At 47.4% G+C, this 13740-nt stretch overlaps 1 protein-coding gene across 6 annotated transcripts in view; it reads left to right on the forward strand.

Annotated features, from left to right (window-relative positions):
• Nucleotides 1-13214, forward strand: part of NT5C2 (5'-nucleotidase, cytosolic II) — a 60305-nt gene extending 47091 nt beyond the window's left edge. For 4 of the 6 annotated variants that reach the window (XM_071564354.1, XM_071564356.1, XM_071564355.1 and 1 more), the window contains 14 exons: nucleotides 1089-1184; nucleotides 2469-2560; nucleotides 2745-2802; nucleotides 3992-4085; nucleotides 5082-5135; nucleotides 6189-6272; nucleotides 7011-7052; nucleotides 8120-8227; nucleotides 8550-8616; nucleotides 9250-9420; nucleotides 10242-10293; nucleotides 10531-10591; nucleotides 11088-11264; nucleotides 11470-13214. In XM_071564354.1, coding sequence (XP_071420455.1) covers nucleotides 1089-1184; nucleotides 2469-2560; nucleotides 2745-2802; nucleotides 3992-4085; nucleotides 5082-5135; nucleotides 6189-6272; nucleotides 7011-7052; nucleotides 8120-8227; nucleotides 8550-8616; nucleotides 9250-9420; nucleotides 10242-10293; nucleotides 10531-10591; nucleotides 11088-11264; nucleotides 11470-11721 — 1408 coding nt within the window. In that variant the 3' untranslated portion in view covers nucleotides 11722-13214. Of the gene's footprint in view, nucleotides 1-1088; nucleotides 1185-2468; nucleotides 2561-2744; nucleotides 2803-3991; nucleotides 4086-4807; nucleotides 4976-5081; nucleotides 5136-5199; nucleotides 6065-6188; nucleotides 6273-7010; nucleotides 7053-8119; nucleotides 8228-8549; nucleotides 8617-9249; nucleotides 9421-10241; nucleotides 10294-10530; nucleotides 10592-11087; nucleotides 11265-11469 lie in introns of those variants that run through there. The other 2 variants (XM_071564358.1, XM_071564359.1) reach the window with 2 other exon arrangements.
• Nucleotides 13215-13740: the final 526 nt, after the last annotated feature.

Consider the following 13740-nt stretch of genomic DNA (forward strand, 5'->3'; position numbering starts at 1 on the left):
CCAAGAGGCTGTTAGGATGTCTCAAAACATTTTTCTTTAATGATTTTAATTAGTAGTGTCCTGGTGCATAAGATAACCTGAAAATTAAGCTGACAGTAAACACTAAAAGTGGGACCAATCCAGTTCACTTGTCTAGATGAATCAAGCATTGAAAGCCTTTGATTTTGTAACTTTTTGATTTAGTAACTTTGCACCAAGTTAATGATGCAAAGTTACTAAATTCCTACATTTTGTCTTTGGGTGACAAGCTTTGTTTTAAACAAAGCTTTTGATCCAACTTTGCACCCTTAAGTTCTTTCCACTTGTGCCTTTGCTGAATTTTGCTTTTTTGATTCTTTTGGAGCTTCTTTATGAAAGACTGGACCAGAGGGGGTCTGTTGGCTTGTTCCAGATTCAGTCTGGCAGCCTCTTCCTTCCCTCCTCTCAGCATGTTTTACACTGAGACTGCTGCTATGTCCTGGCCCATAACAAGGCTGTAGCCCTTCACAAACCTGTGATGAAGATGCATTAAATCCACTACCTTCATCCCAGGAGGGGACAGAAGGGATATCTCTGTGGGAAGACTGTTCTCCAAGTGCAAGCAGCTAGATAAGTGAGACAGTTCTGCTGGAGTCAGAGCCAGGAACATCCAAAGCATTTTGTGCCATAGTTACACACCCCATTGGGCTCTATTTGTGGCAGAGCAATGAAAAAGAGAAGAGAAATTCCTTTATCAACCTCATTCTTCCCTGCCGCCCAGCAGGGTCAAGGAGCCACAGACACAGGTGTCAGATTCATGACCCTGGTGGAAGAGGCCCACAGCTTCCCTCCTACGTGCACAGCTAAGCCTCTGCTGGGTTAAATGGTTCCACTTTCAAGTGTGTGGGGAGCAGATCAGGTGTCTCTTTCACCTGGATGTGCAGGGCTCTGTTTGCTCACCTGTAACCAGGTAGAAGGGACAGTAGGGACCCCATTTGTAAACAACAGCAACTCTGTTCTGATGCCCCACGCCAAATGAACAAGCTGTTCTAGAGCTGTTGTAGCTGCTATTAGAGTGGTCACCACTTAATACACTCACTTCTTCATACCTAAAATTGCTTTCTTAACAGAGGCCTGGTGTTTGACACCCACTATGGAAACCTGTTGAAAGTTGATGCCTACGGGAACCTCCTAGTGTGTGCACATGGCTTTAATTTCCTCAGAGGGTGAGTGCCAACTCTTGGCTGTTCTTTTTGACTTAAAACACTATTTTGTGTCACTGATCCTCGGGGCACCCGTTGTATGAGGAGTCACAAGGACTCCACTAACAGCCAATGCTGTCCTACAGCTCCAGGATTAACTGGGGACACATTGAGGGTCTCAGGCTCAGCGTTAGCCCAGATGTTTACAGGGGAAAGGTCTGTGCTGGCACAGGCACATCTGTACTGTGCTGGTAATAGGAGAGCGTGTGCTGTGGGGGGGTGTTGATGGAATAAGCCAGGGACTGTTCACCTGTCCTGGCACAGTTTAACATCAGCAGCTCGTCAGTTAAGACAAAGCCATTGCATGAAGGCTGCTGGGCACAGAGAGCACGTGTGCCCTGTGAGGCTGTCAACTCCACAGCCAGTGCTAAGAAACTTTGAGGGCCTGAGCTGGTTGGGGGAAGGAACAAGCTTGCTCTGCCCCTTTGTGTTTCTTACTTGTGAGGGTGTCAGAACTGAGCATTGCATGATCATTGGATGCTTATGTTTTTCTTGTCCCAGAGGTGCTTTAGGAAGCAGAGAGGACTGCAGTGCCATGTGCCTGATGTGTCCCAGCAAATCCCCCCTCCCACATCCCTGCTGCAAGGGCATATGGATGGAAGGAAGGGTGAGCTCAGGGCCCCCAAGGGGGCAAACCTTGTCGTTGCAAACATGTAAGTCCTTGCCATCAGGACTCCAAAATCTAGAAAAAGCCCTTATATATGCACTCAACTTCCTCTTTGAGATTGAAGTGATCTTCAGAAGCTCCAGAAATTAAGGAAAGCAGAATAATGAAATTTAGGCACCACCCCCCTGCTGATTAATTCAGAGGGCCCCAAGCAAACCACCTGCAGCAGATCCCTCTATGTCCCTGCTGAAAGTTGCTGGGAGAGTGGAAAGCAACACATGGAAAGTGGGGGAGAGTTTAAGATAAGCAAATAATTAGAGTGCAGATGATTTAAAGCATCCTCATAGCAGCAGCAAGGGGTTTAAAGTTGACCACTCTGTGTCCCTGTGTGGGCTCTCTCAGTTTGCTGACTCAGGAATGAGGGCTTTGTCCTGGCTCTGCCAGAGTCAGCACAGCCAAGGGAACACCAGCGGATACACTTTTGCTCTTGTGCCCACAGTGCATGTGGGAAATCTGGCTGTTGATTAAAACACAGCAGACTCCAGTTAGTGGATCCTGCTGCAACGCTATTTTGCAGGTCAGCACATTTTATCCTTATCATGTTTTGTGGTTTGATTCTTCTCCACCTTATCTATTCTCAGGCCTGAAACACGGGATCAATATCCAAATAAATTTATCCAGAGGGATGACACAGATAGGTTTTACATTCTGAACACATTATTCAATCTACCAGGTGAGTCAAATATGAGCCAACACAGGCCATTTTCTGTGTCTTTTAAGCAAGTAATGCTTTGTGAATGTTGTACTCATCTGTTGGGCTTTTTTACATGAGGTTTTTTCCTTTGTGCACAGGGCCTAAAGTTTCCTGTCTGTATGATGTTATCCTTGTATTAAAATCTTGCTCTCTTTGCTTGCAGAGACCTACTTGTTGGCCTGCCTAGTGGATTTCTTTACTAACTGTGACCGGTACACAAGGTGTGTATTCCCTCTGATTCGAGGTGCTGGTGGAACAGTCAGATCTTTCCTATAGTGTATAAAAAGCAATAGAGAACAAATAGGGTGTTGTTCTAAGTATCAGTGGAGGCTCCTCAAGAGGTTTTGGTGGGGAAAAGTTCAGCCCTCATAATTTAATGGTGTTGAGTTGATCTGTGTGTACTGCAGGGGCTGGTTATGAGGGTTTCCTTCACAGGGTCTGTCAGTATCATCATATTGACTGACACTGGTATTTGGGGTGATCTCTAAGACTGCACACTCTTTACAGCGTGATTACAGGCACCATTCAATTAATTTTGAGCCCTTTGGAGCCATGTTTGAACTGGTAACTGAAAGGCTGAATTTCCTCAGCCAGTTACCGCAAATCCCTCATGTCATAATAGAGGACGTTGCACACTTAGGCACAGTGTGATGTACAAAGCTGTTTGGGCAGCATGAATATTTACCTAGCTTTCAACAAGATATAAACATAAAAACAAGGTGTAGTTTGAACTGGCAGATGTGAATGCTGCTGTGCTGCTGACTCATGTGATGGGTCATCTTTGCATATTATGTGAGCAGAAGGCAAAGGTTTAACAGGATTTTACCTGGGAGCAGAGGAACTGTTTATACTGAGAATTCCTCTGGTGAAGTATCCTTTCTCAGGACAGGCGTGATGATTGCTGTCATAATAAATACAGCTCTGTGTAATCATCCGTGAATTCTTCTGATGCAAGCTCTCATGGGCATCTCAAAGATACCTCCACAGTAATTTCTCATGTTAACTCTAACCATTCAACACAGTAGTTCCTTCTCTCAGCAACGTTTCATTTAGTTGATTTCCATGGCGCTGATTACTCCCTTATTAGCATTTGTCTTTTGTAAAATGCTGCAAACTCCACAGTCCGTCTTTTTTTCCTTGCAATACTTGTGGGTGAGAAGCAAGAGCTGCAGCCACAGAAAGCTGCAGTACTGGTGTGGAGGCACAGATGTTCCTGGGCAACACACAGACCCTGTTAAACTCTGGTTGTAGCTTTCTTTCAAGTCTGAACGGCGATAAAGTAGTAGATAAAAAACTTATGGTATGATGAAAACACAGCCCCCAAAACAGCATTTTGAACTGTCTCTCTCCTTGATATGTTTCTTACCTGTTACAGTTAGCTGCTAAAATCTTTCTTCTGTGTCCTCACAGCTGTGAAACGGGGTTTAAAGATGGAGATCTCTTCATGTCCTTCAGGAGCATGTTCCAGGATGTCAGAGATGCTGTGGACTGGGTTCATTACAAGGTGATTGCAGGAACTCCTGGGGACGTCTGTAATTGTAACTGGGTTAGAGGGGCTGGCTTGTAACTCTTGAGTTAAGATGTGCTATGCCTCTATTGGGCAAAAGCCCTGCTTTGCCGCCTAGTGAGCAGATAATAAATTGCAGGTGTATGTGAGTAAGTCAAGATCTCAGCTGCCCTCCTAGTATGGGAACACATCTGGCTTGGCTTCCTATTCCTTTTTATTGTGCCCAGATTCCATTTCTGTACTTTAATTCATGGGGTTTAGAGCATGATGCCATGAGGGTATTTGCAGTTGAGTTCCACAATGTGTACATTGTCCTAATTACTAGAGCAGTATTCTACTGCAAATTGTTTACAGGGGTACTATCATATGTTGTCTGAAAAGTACCTGCATTAGAGAAACACATCAGCTGTTCTCTGTTTAGAGAGGCAGTTCATCTTCTTCACACACTTGTACGCTAATTTGGAATTTTCTGAGCATTAGCATCTGTTTAAAGACCTGATTTTCTTATTCTTCCTCATTTAAGATGTCTGTTGGGTGGGATAGAGAATCACCACAGGAGAATGCTCACAGTTGTACTTGTGGTGGTCCTTTTAGCCATGCAGAAGTCAGGAATCTATTTTTCGTTCCTTACGCAGTGTTGTGTGATATATGTTGGAGATGGCCTTTGACTGAAGCATTATGGTCAATGTTGGAGACAGGTCATTAACTGTTTGGTATGGCAAATCTATTTTTTGTTTGTTTCTATTGTATTCCCTTCTGAAAGGGTTAAAATGCTGTTGAAGTGGATTATTTACCATGGTGAGGGAATCGATGGATCACAGAGTTTGTGATGGTCCCTGCTACTCAAAGCCTCTCATCTCTAGAGTCACTGGTTCAGATTCGCCCTGGTTTGTACTTTCACAGCATTTTAAAGTGTGAAAGTTGGCATTACTTTGATGTCTCTTACATCCTAAGTTTCCATTACCTCACTGGGTTCTGTTGTTTCTATTTCAGGGATCGCTCAAGGAAAAGACCCTTGAGAATCTGGAGAAGTATGTGGTGAAAGATGTAAGTGTGAAGTTACTTTACTTGTGCTATGTGACATTCTGTACTGACTAAGCAGGCAAGAAATAAACATGCTGATTTGCTTTACTAAATCACAAAACAGATAACACTGTGATTTCTGTTGTAATACACAGTGATTTCATATTGACATGCATGTTTTTTACGTAAAATATAAAAGCCAGAGGAAATGTTATCACAGGACACAGGTGAATATGCTGGCAAGGCTTATGTTATTTCTTTTGGTGGTGAAAGCAACTGTGTTCCCTGCCCACGTTTCTCTGCCCAAGCAGAAGTATTCCTTAGCCACCCAATAAAAATGTTACCCACACTTAACCATGAGGGACTGAGAGAAAAATCCTAAGACTCACCAATGTCCAATCTCTTGATATCCCCAAAATGTATGTGCAGCACATCGAATTGGATAAGCTCCAGTGGTTCCCTTACTTTTGCTCCTCTGCATTGTGCAAGGCCCCTCTGGACAACTTACAGTATAATTATTCTTTAGTCTAGATGAGCTCTGTGGTAGAGTATCATTTTAAAGTAGTTTATCTTGTTTTTAGTTATGTGCCTACAAAATTCGTAGGAAACTGTTCTGTGAGGTAATCAGCTATTCTGGCAATGGACTGAGATTTCTGATTCAATAAAAATAGCCCCAGGAATAAGTTCTCCCTAATTTGAGGTTGGAATTATATTGCGTTCCAACCTATGGCTGGTGTGAGCTCAGATTTCACCTGCCTCTGAGCCCATTTCGGGAACGGACTTGGAGCTGGAGCAGATCGGTGGGAGCGGCACAGGGTGCCTGGCACTGTGGCTGGCAAAGGCACCGCAGCCCTGCTGAGCCCGTCCCCCTCGGCTTCCTCCCCTGGGCTGTGCTCTGGAGGGGTTACGTGGATGGACCAGCAGCATTCCTGGCTGTGGCCAGTGCAAAACACGTGAGTTTGCTTGCTTGATGGTTTGATTTGCTTTGTTTTTTGTCTGGTGGGATCATAGCTGAGAGTGTTTTTGCTGTGATGAGTGTCTGTAACTTTAGTGACTTGTATGTCCCTTGGCTTTCAGGGAAAGCTGCCACTACTGCTCAGCCGCATGAATGAAGTAGGGAAGGTGTTTCTCGTCACAAACAGTGACTATAAATACACAGACGTAAGTGCTGCTTGAATTGTTGTGTCAGTTCATCATGGAATAAGTGAAAACCAGCCAATCATTTGTATGGGTTTTGGTGGGACATCTTTGGGGGCAGAATTGTGTGTTTTATAATCTGCCTGTAAGGTGGTTTAGTGGTGGATACAGGTTAAGTCTCGAGTCATCTTGTGTAGTCCTGGTTCTGGTACCAACTTAGTATGGGCCTGGCTTTAGTCCCTCTCTGCCTCACTCAGTTCATCAGCAGTTAAAAGGCTGAAGGGAAAGTGATACTCATTTTGGATTTCAGCATCTTTTAAAATGCAGAAGTTCCCTTTCAAGTGAGATAGTCTGAGTACAGACAAGTCACCAAAGCTGTGGTCCTGGTGAGGTCTAAGGGCCAGAAAGGGCTGTCTGCTAAGCTGGGAAATAAACACGGTTACTTCCAACTCCAGGTGAATGTCAGGATGTTGCAACACTGCTAATCTAAAGATTTATATGCTGTTTTAAAGCATTGCAAGATAAATACCTGAAACAGTGTGCAGTTTTATGAGGCGACTGTATTATTTGATTATAAAAATTAGTGCCTTAATTCCTATTACTCTCCTGTTCCATTAATTTTGTCTTCAAATCTTATACTCATTTCTGTGTATTCTGAAAATAAAGTTCTGTAATCCAGAAAGATGAAATCATAAAGCTATGCTTTTATAAACTACATAAACATATGTTTAAACGCACATATTTAAATATTTTCTCTTTCAGAAAATTATGACTTACTTGTTTGACTTCCCACATGGACCAAAGGTATGTGAATTCTGGACTGCAGTTGCAGTAGCAACTGATGTGCCTAATTATCTGTGTAGCTGGAAAGCGTTTTAATCCTGCTTCATCAGCTGCATGGGATTAGTTGCTTTAATCTGGTTAAAATACACTTGCTGTTTTGTGTCCTGTTTAAATGGGATCAAAGCAAATACAATATAACAAAGAGAAAAGAGGCATCATCTGGTCTTAAATGATAATCTGTGCTAGTGATAACATTATTCCAGTGATAAAACGTTTTAACTGTGGGATTTTGCAGCCAAGTTTCTTAGAAATAATGTGCAATGTTTTAGATGTTGTTTAAAAAAGCCTTGATGGAAAGGAAATAGTTTTATAAAACAGCAGAAATGTTTATGGCTGATCATGCCTTGTCTATGGTAACTCCAAAAGTTTTAGGCATGCCTTTGTTTTTCTGAGGTCAAAACTATTTATACTGCTCTTCCAGTCTCGCAGCAAGAGGCTATCTCATGCTCAAAAGATGTCTTTTCAAACTGTGCTCTAAAGGTAGAAGGTGGCCAAGGGAGAAATTTTAAGAACATAGAAACTCACCACAACTGATAGCTAAAAAAGCTTCTTGGTCTTGGTCTCAGAAAGTGCAGAAATACGGAGCAGGAAGGGCTTATGAATCCCCAGTGTCCTTTGGGCAGGGCTGTGATTCAAAGCTATGCTCTGTGGAATACAGTCCAGGCATTTTCCTACTCTTGGGAAAAGTACCAGCACACCCTTGTGAGGCTGCAGCTGTGGAGTTGCATGTGCCTGATCTATGCAGGTTGTCATCTTTGGGAACAGTGGCATTGGGGTAATTTACAGCATCTCTTTACACAGCAGCTGTGCTGGGTCATGGATGTTCAGTGCTGTTGTCCTGTCTCACACCACATCCTCAGTCCTCTCTGCTAGGCTGAGTTGGGATGGGCTTCTGGCAAAGGGAAATACTTTAGGAGATAGTGCTGGCAATCGTACAAGAGGCAAGGGATTTTAATGGACACTTCGGTTAAACTCCCTGTGGTTGCTTGTGTTGTGCCTAATTCTGGGGTTTGTTTTTGCCTTTGCAGCCTGGGAGTGCCCATCGGCCATGGCAGTCCTACTTTGACCTGATCCTGGTGGATGCACGAAAGCCCCTCTTCTTTGGGGAAGGCACCGTATTGCGGCAGGTGGACACGGTGAGTGGCCAGCGGAGGGCACCTCCATGGCTGGCAGGGCTCCTGCACCTCCTTCATTACATCTATCAGTGGCAGTGGGCAGTGCAGTATTTAGACAGGACCTGCCAGGATGGTGGGCCAGAGTCTCCTCTCAGTGATTCCTGAGCAACCTCCTCAGCTCAAAGCTTCCCTAATGTACCACAGGTGCCAATAGGAAAAGCATGTGGAAAGCCATCTCTGGGCTGCTCGGGAGTGAGAGACAGGCAAAGAGTAATGTATCAATAGGACAGAAGAGATCCAGACCATCAGCTGTTCAGTACTAACACAATGTCTCCTTCCTCAGGTGACCGGGAAGCTGAAGATTGGTACCTACACTGGCCCACTGCAGCATGGCATCGTGTACTCAGGAGGTGAGGCAAGAACCTTTCCTGTGTGGAGTGGCTCTGACATGGCCTTCGGCCCCTCCAGCTGAGAGAGGACCAGGCAAGGTTGTTCTTTCCAAAGCTGATTGCAGTCTGTCGTCTGCACACCGCAGCAGAACCTCTCCATCATCAGAGCTGCCCAGTGCAGGAAAGAAATAGACCCATTCCTCCTCAGACACCTTTTTCTCCTTTGCCAGGGAGGGTCTGGGAAATGCCTGCAGGGCTTGTGGTGGAGGAGTAGCTAGAGCTGGCCCAGTGCAATGTCCCCAGCTGCCACCAGCATGACCACACTTGGAAGATTCCCCCAAGCCAGGGAGGGGCAAGGGGTGGATATGCAGAGCTGTCTGAGGCCCAGGGCTCCATCACTCTCACATGAGGTGGAGACAGCATGGCCCCTCTGTTGTTGCCTTTTGTGAAGGCTGTGCATGGGCAAAGCTGCTCCTGGATGAACTCCCAGGTGGGTGAGCAGTGTCCAGTGCTGCCATGGCCATGCAGGGATGCCACATTTAGCAGTAGAGGTTTCTGGGAAGGAAAGGCACCTGCTCTGTCCCTGACCCTGGCCCTCTGAAATGAGCCACGCATTTCCTTTTGGCTGTTTTGAACCATGCCTTTTTTTTTCAGGCTCTTCAGACACAGTCTGTGACCTGTTGGGGGCCAAAGGGAAGGATATCTTGTACATTGGAGACCATATCTTCGGAGACATCCTCAAATCCAAGAAGCGCCAGGGCTGGCGAACCTTCCTGGTGATCCCTGAGCTGGCACAGGAGCTGCATGTCTGGACAGACAAAAGCGGTCAGCAGCCAGACAAACCCCAGGCCAGGCTTTGCTCTTGCTTGTCTGGTGCTGCACCCCTGAGATTGGCTTATGGGTACCAGGGGAGAGATTACCCTGCTTTGCCACTTCTCCTTTTGTCCCTTTGCCCTGGGTCTGGGTGCTGGTGGCAGGAGCTGGCACAGCTCTCCATGGGCTTGTCCTGGGGTCCCAGGCCTTTCCTGTGCTCTTCCCCAGACCCTTCATGTGTGATCAGCCAAGCACTGCCTTTGCCACAGGGGAAGCTGCAGCTGGGTGGGGTTGAGTTGTTCCTTATCCATAACCCTGCCATAAAAACTCCTGTCTCTGCCCATACGGAGCCATGGCTTCTCTGGCAAAAAGTATCTGATGACATGCCTGAGCCATGACTGCTCTCCCATCTGCAGGGAGCCCCTGCTCACCAGCTGCTTCCTCCTCGCTCCTCCCACTCCCTCTGCTGCTCTGCTGCCAAAGTGCCGTGTGTTTCCCACCCACCAGTGCTACTGCTGTTCTCCCAGGTTTGCCCCTCGGTGTGTTAAATAGGGCTGGGGGTTATGCAAGTTGCCCCATGGCTTGTTGGAAGGTTTTGGTGAGAGCTGCAAAAGTTCAGCCTCAAAACCAAAAGGGCCAGCCAGAAACCAAGCCCAAAGTTCTGCCAGTGGCACAGGCTGTGATTGACCCCTCTCCCTGCCCAGGGGCCATGAGATGCCATGTACCTGCTCCAGTGTCCCTCTGCTGCCATGTGAGGGGAGTGGGCAGGGTGCTGGGTTTGCTTTCAACCCTTTTAACTTACCATTTTTCCCTTTATTTTCTGGATTTTTCAGCCCTCTTTGAAGAGTTGCAGAGTCTGGACATCTTCCTGGCCGAGCTATACAAGTGAGTGTTCAAACAGTGACAACTTTCCTATTGCCTCTCCCAGCCAAAGAGCGGCACTGACAAAACCTTGGGGTTGGATTAGTGGCACTGCTGCTGGAGCCTTGACTCAGGCCTGGGCTCTGCCCACAAGACCAACCTTCCCCTCCAGACCAGCCTCCCTCCCCTGAGCCCCATTCCACAGCATCTGGTTCTGAAAGACTTTTCACACCATGTATTTACCTTCTCGCCTGTAACTAGGCATCTGGACAGTAGCAGCAATGAACGCCCTGACATCAGCTCCATCCAGAGACGCATTAAGGTACCAATCATCAAACCCCCTTTTCATCCTTCTGGGTCCCAAAGGGCTTGATAACCCAAACCCACTGCTAAGCCCTGAATTGCTTTGCTCTGCCTTTGGGTGGGCACAGCAGGCTTGGCAAAGCCACTCTGTCTCAGCTTACTGGTGTCACGGGCACTCCTGACAGGCAGCCTGGTCTGGAATAGGGTCCCCTTCCTCATGGCCACAGCAGCACTGCCTGACTGTTCTCACTGCTGCAGCACGTGGCACTGGCACGCACAGGTTTGGAGGGGCTATAGCCTCTGGTTCAGCCAGCACTGGGGTGCCAGCCTGGGGCAAGTGCTGGCCCCTGCCACATTCCCTGCTGTTAGTCAGGGCTTGTCTGTGCTCTGATGCTGTGTTATACAAGCACAGAAAGCCTTGCTGGAGATCTTTGTATGTCTCACATAGCCCCCAGCCCTGAGGGCACCCTACCGTGGCTCCCTGACCCAGGATATAACCTGCCCTTTCCTTGTAGAAAGTGACCCACGACATGGATATGTGCTATGGGATGATGGGAAGCCTCTTCCGCAGCGGCTCGCGGCAGACCCTGTTTGCCAGCCAGGTGATGCGCTACGCTGATCTCTATGCAGCTTCCTTCATCAATCTCCTCTACTACCCCTTCAGCTACCTCTTCAGAGCCGCCCATGTCCTGGTGAGTTGTGGATCCCAGGGAGGTGGGAAGGGGCGCTTGTGCTTCTGTTTGTTAACACTTTCACAAGACACAACAGCACCTTGGAGGACTGGGTGGCACCACAGGCCTAAGAGTCATGTTACAGGGTTTGCTCTCCATGTGTCTCAGGGAGCTGCCCCAGGACTGGGACTCCCTTGGCCATCGCCTCTCTCTGTTACATGTGCAGATGCCACACGAGTCCACAGTAGAGCACACACACGTCGACATCAATGAGAAGGAGTCGCCGATGGCCACACGCAATCGCACCTCAGTGGATTTCAAAGATTCTGACTACAAGCGGCACCAACTGACCCGTTCCATCAGCGAGATCAAACCACCTAACCTCTTCCCTCAGGCACCTCAGGAAATCACGCATTGCCATGATGAAGATGATGATGAGGAAGAGGAAGAGGAGGAAGAAGAGGAGGAAGAGGAATAAGAAGGAAAAAGCAAAGTAGCTCTGAATATAAACCATGACTCTAGCAGTGATCAGGAATGGATTCTGTTGTTGGGGCCCTTGGGGTGATGGGCTTGGGGGTGTGATTCTTGCAAAGGCACATTTTGAAAGTATTTGGAAACTTTTAACAAATTAACACTAATTAGGAGGAGACCCTTGTTTTCAGTTTTGCAGACGGTTCAAAAAGCTGATGGATTCTGCCTGGATGGTGCATTCAGATTGGACTGCCAGCCTGTGCTGTCATGCTACACCCATTACATTTAGGGATGCTGCATGTTTCTCCCTTTGCCATGATGTGTTTCGTTTGATTTTCATTTGAACAGTGTCCTGTGAATGGTTTTTGGCATTTGTTGCATTCTCTGTGAAGAAAGAAGGGATGTGCTAGGTCCTGCAGGAGACAAAATTATCCAAATCCTGCTGCTCATTGGATTGCTGCCCTTAACCCTCTGCTCTTGGGTTACATCCTCCCCCCTCCCCATGTTAGCCAGGGTGTTGCTGTGCCTTCCAGCATTCAGTTTACCTCCTGCTTGGCGTGAGTTTCTAAGTGGTTCGACTCCTCCGGCCATCATGGATGGCAGTGAGATTCCAGCTCTTGCATATCTGCCCCTGTACACATTTTGCCTGTAGACAGACAACACTTATTACCCTCTCCCAGTGTTTCCAAGCTCTCTTTCACCATCCGCATGTGGTGCATGATTTCCAGCACATTTCTCAAACAGCTGAGCCGCACATTGTGTTCTCAACTCCTCTAGTTTCAACAGTAAACATTAACCCAGGAGCTTGATGCTGCTGCTTTAGCATTACGTTACTTAGTGTTCCTCCTGACCTTTCTGTCCTCTCAGCTTTAAGTGAAGCATCCCAAAGACAAATCCAGCCACCATTTGGTGTGACAGAGCCAGTTGTGCCAGGGTGCTGCAGGCCACATCGGCCTGCCCTAAACTAGGAAACAGCACACGCCATGGGGCCAGCCCCATGGTGGGAGCCGGGAGACTCCAGTCCGGCTGGCAGCTGCCCTTGTCTTTGGTCTGGTGCAGAGCAAGCGGAGCCCCATCGCAGGGTGCTGTGGGCAAGGCTGTCCCTGGCAGGGAGGGTGATGGCTGCAGGCTGCTGTGCAGGGACCAGGGGTGTCCCCATGGATGGGCAAGCAGTCCTTTACCTGAGCCTGAAAACCAGCCCAGGGAAGGCACAGGGCCACTGCACAGCTGGGCAGAAGTGCCTTGTGGTTTTCCTCTGTGTCATGGGTGCAACCTCCCTTACTCCAGCCTCTGCTGTTTGCTGCAAAGGGATTACAACAAGGGCCCTCTTGTTACGAATTTGACTGTTGTTTAAGTACCATAAACTCATTTAATTTTTCTTTTTCATTTTAAAGTACCTTAGGAGAAAATAGAGAAAAACCAACCACACCACCAACATCTGAGCAGGAAACTGCTGCTGTAGTGGCAGTTGTTCAAGTCAATAAATGATGATGTTTCTAAGAAATGCCTGGTGCTTTGTGGTGCGTTGCTGAGATGTTAAGGGCTCTGCTGTAGTGGATGAAGAAAGACAGAACTAGTCTGTGGGGTCCCAGTGGGATGCGTGACTGGGGAAGAGGGAAACCATTTCTGGGAATAGGTTGTGTGAAGCACTGAGGAGCACTGGCTGTGGATTGGCTCTAAGGACATGCTTGGTCTAAGGAAGTGATGGTGGGGCATGAGGTTTTTGTTACCACCATCTGCATCAGCTGGAGAGGCAGGGGGAGGGCAGAGAGACATTTTGGCTTGACTACAGAGAGTGAGGAGAAGCTTTTCCGTGATGGGAAGGGCAATATCCCAGCCTGCCACTACATCCAACACTGTGTCCTTCCAGGGCTGTTTCCCACAGGCATTGCCAAGGGCCGCTGCACCCCCATTCGTGACGCATGTGCAGGGTGGCTCAGGGACACAGCATGGCCCACGCTCCACCAGGACCTGCAAACCTGGTTAAACAGATAGAAGTACCCAATGAAGGCCAGTGCTGCCACAG

Source organism: Pithys albifrons, chromosome 9 (genome assembly GCF_047495875.1).
Source record: "Pithys albifrons albifrons isolate INPA30051 chromosome 9, PitAlb_v1, whole genome shotgun sequence".
In the NCBI taxonomy this organism is placed as follows: Eukaryota; Metazoa; Chordata; class Aves; order Passeriformes; family Thamnophilidae; genus Pithys; species Pithys albifrons.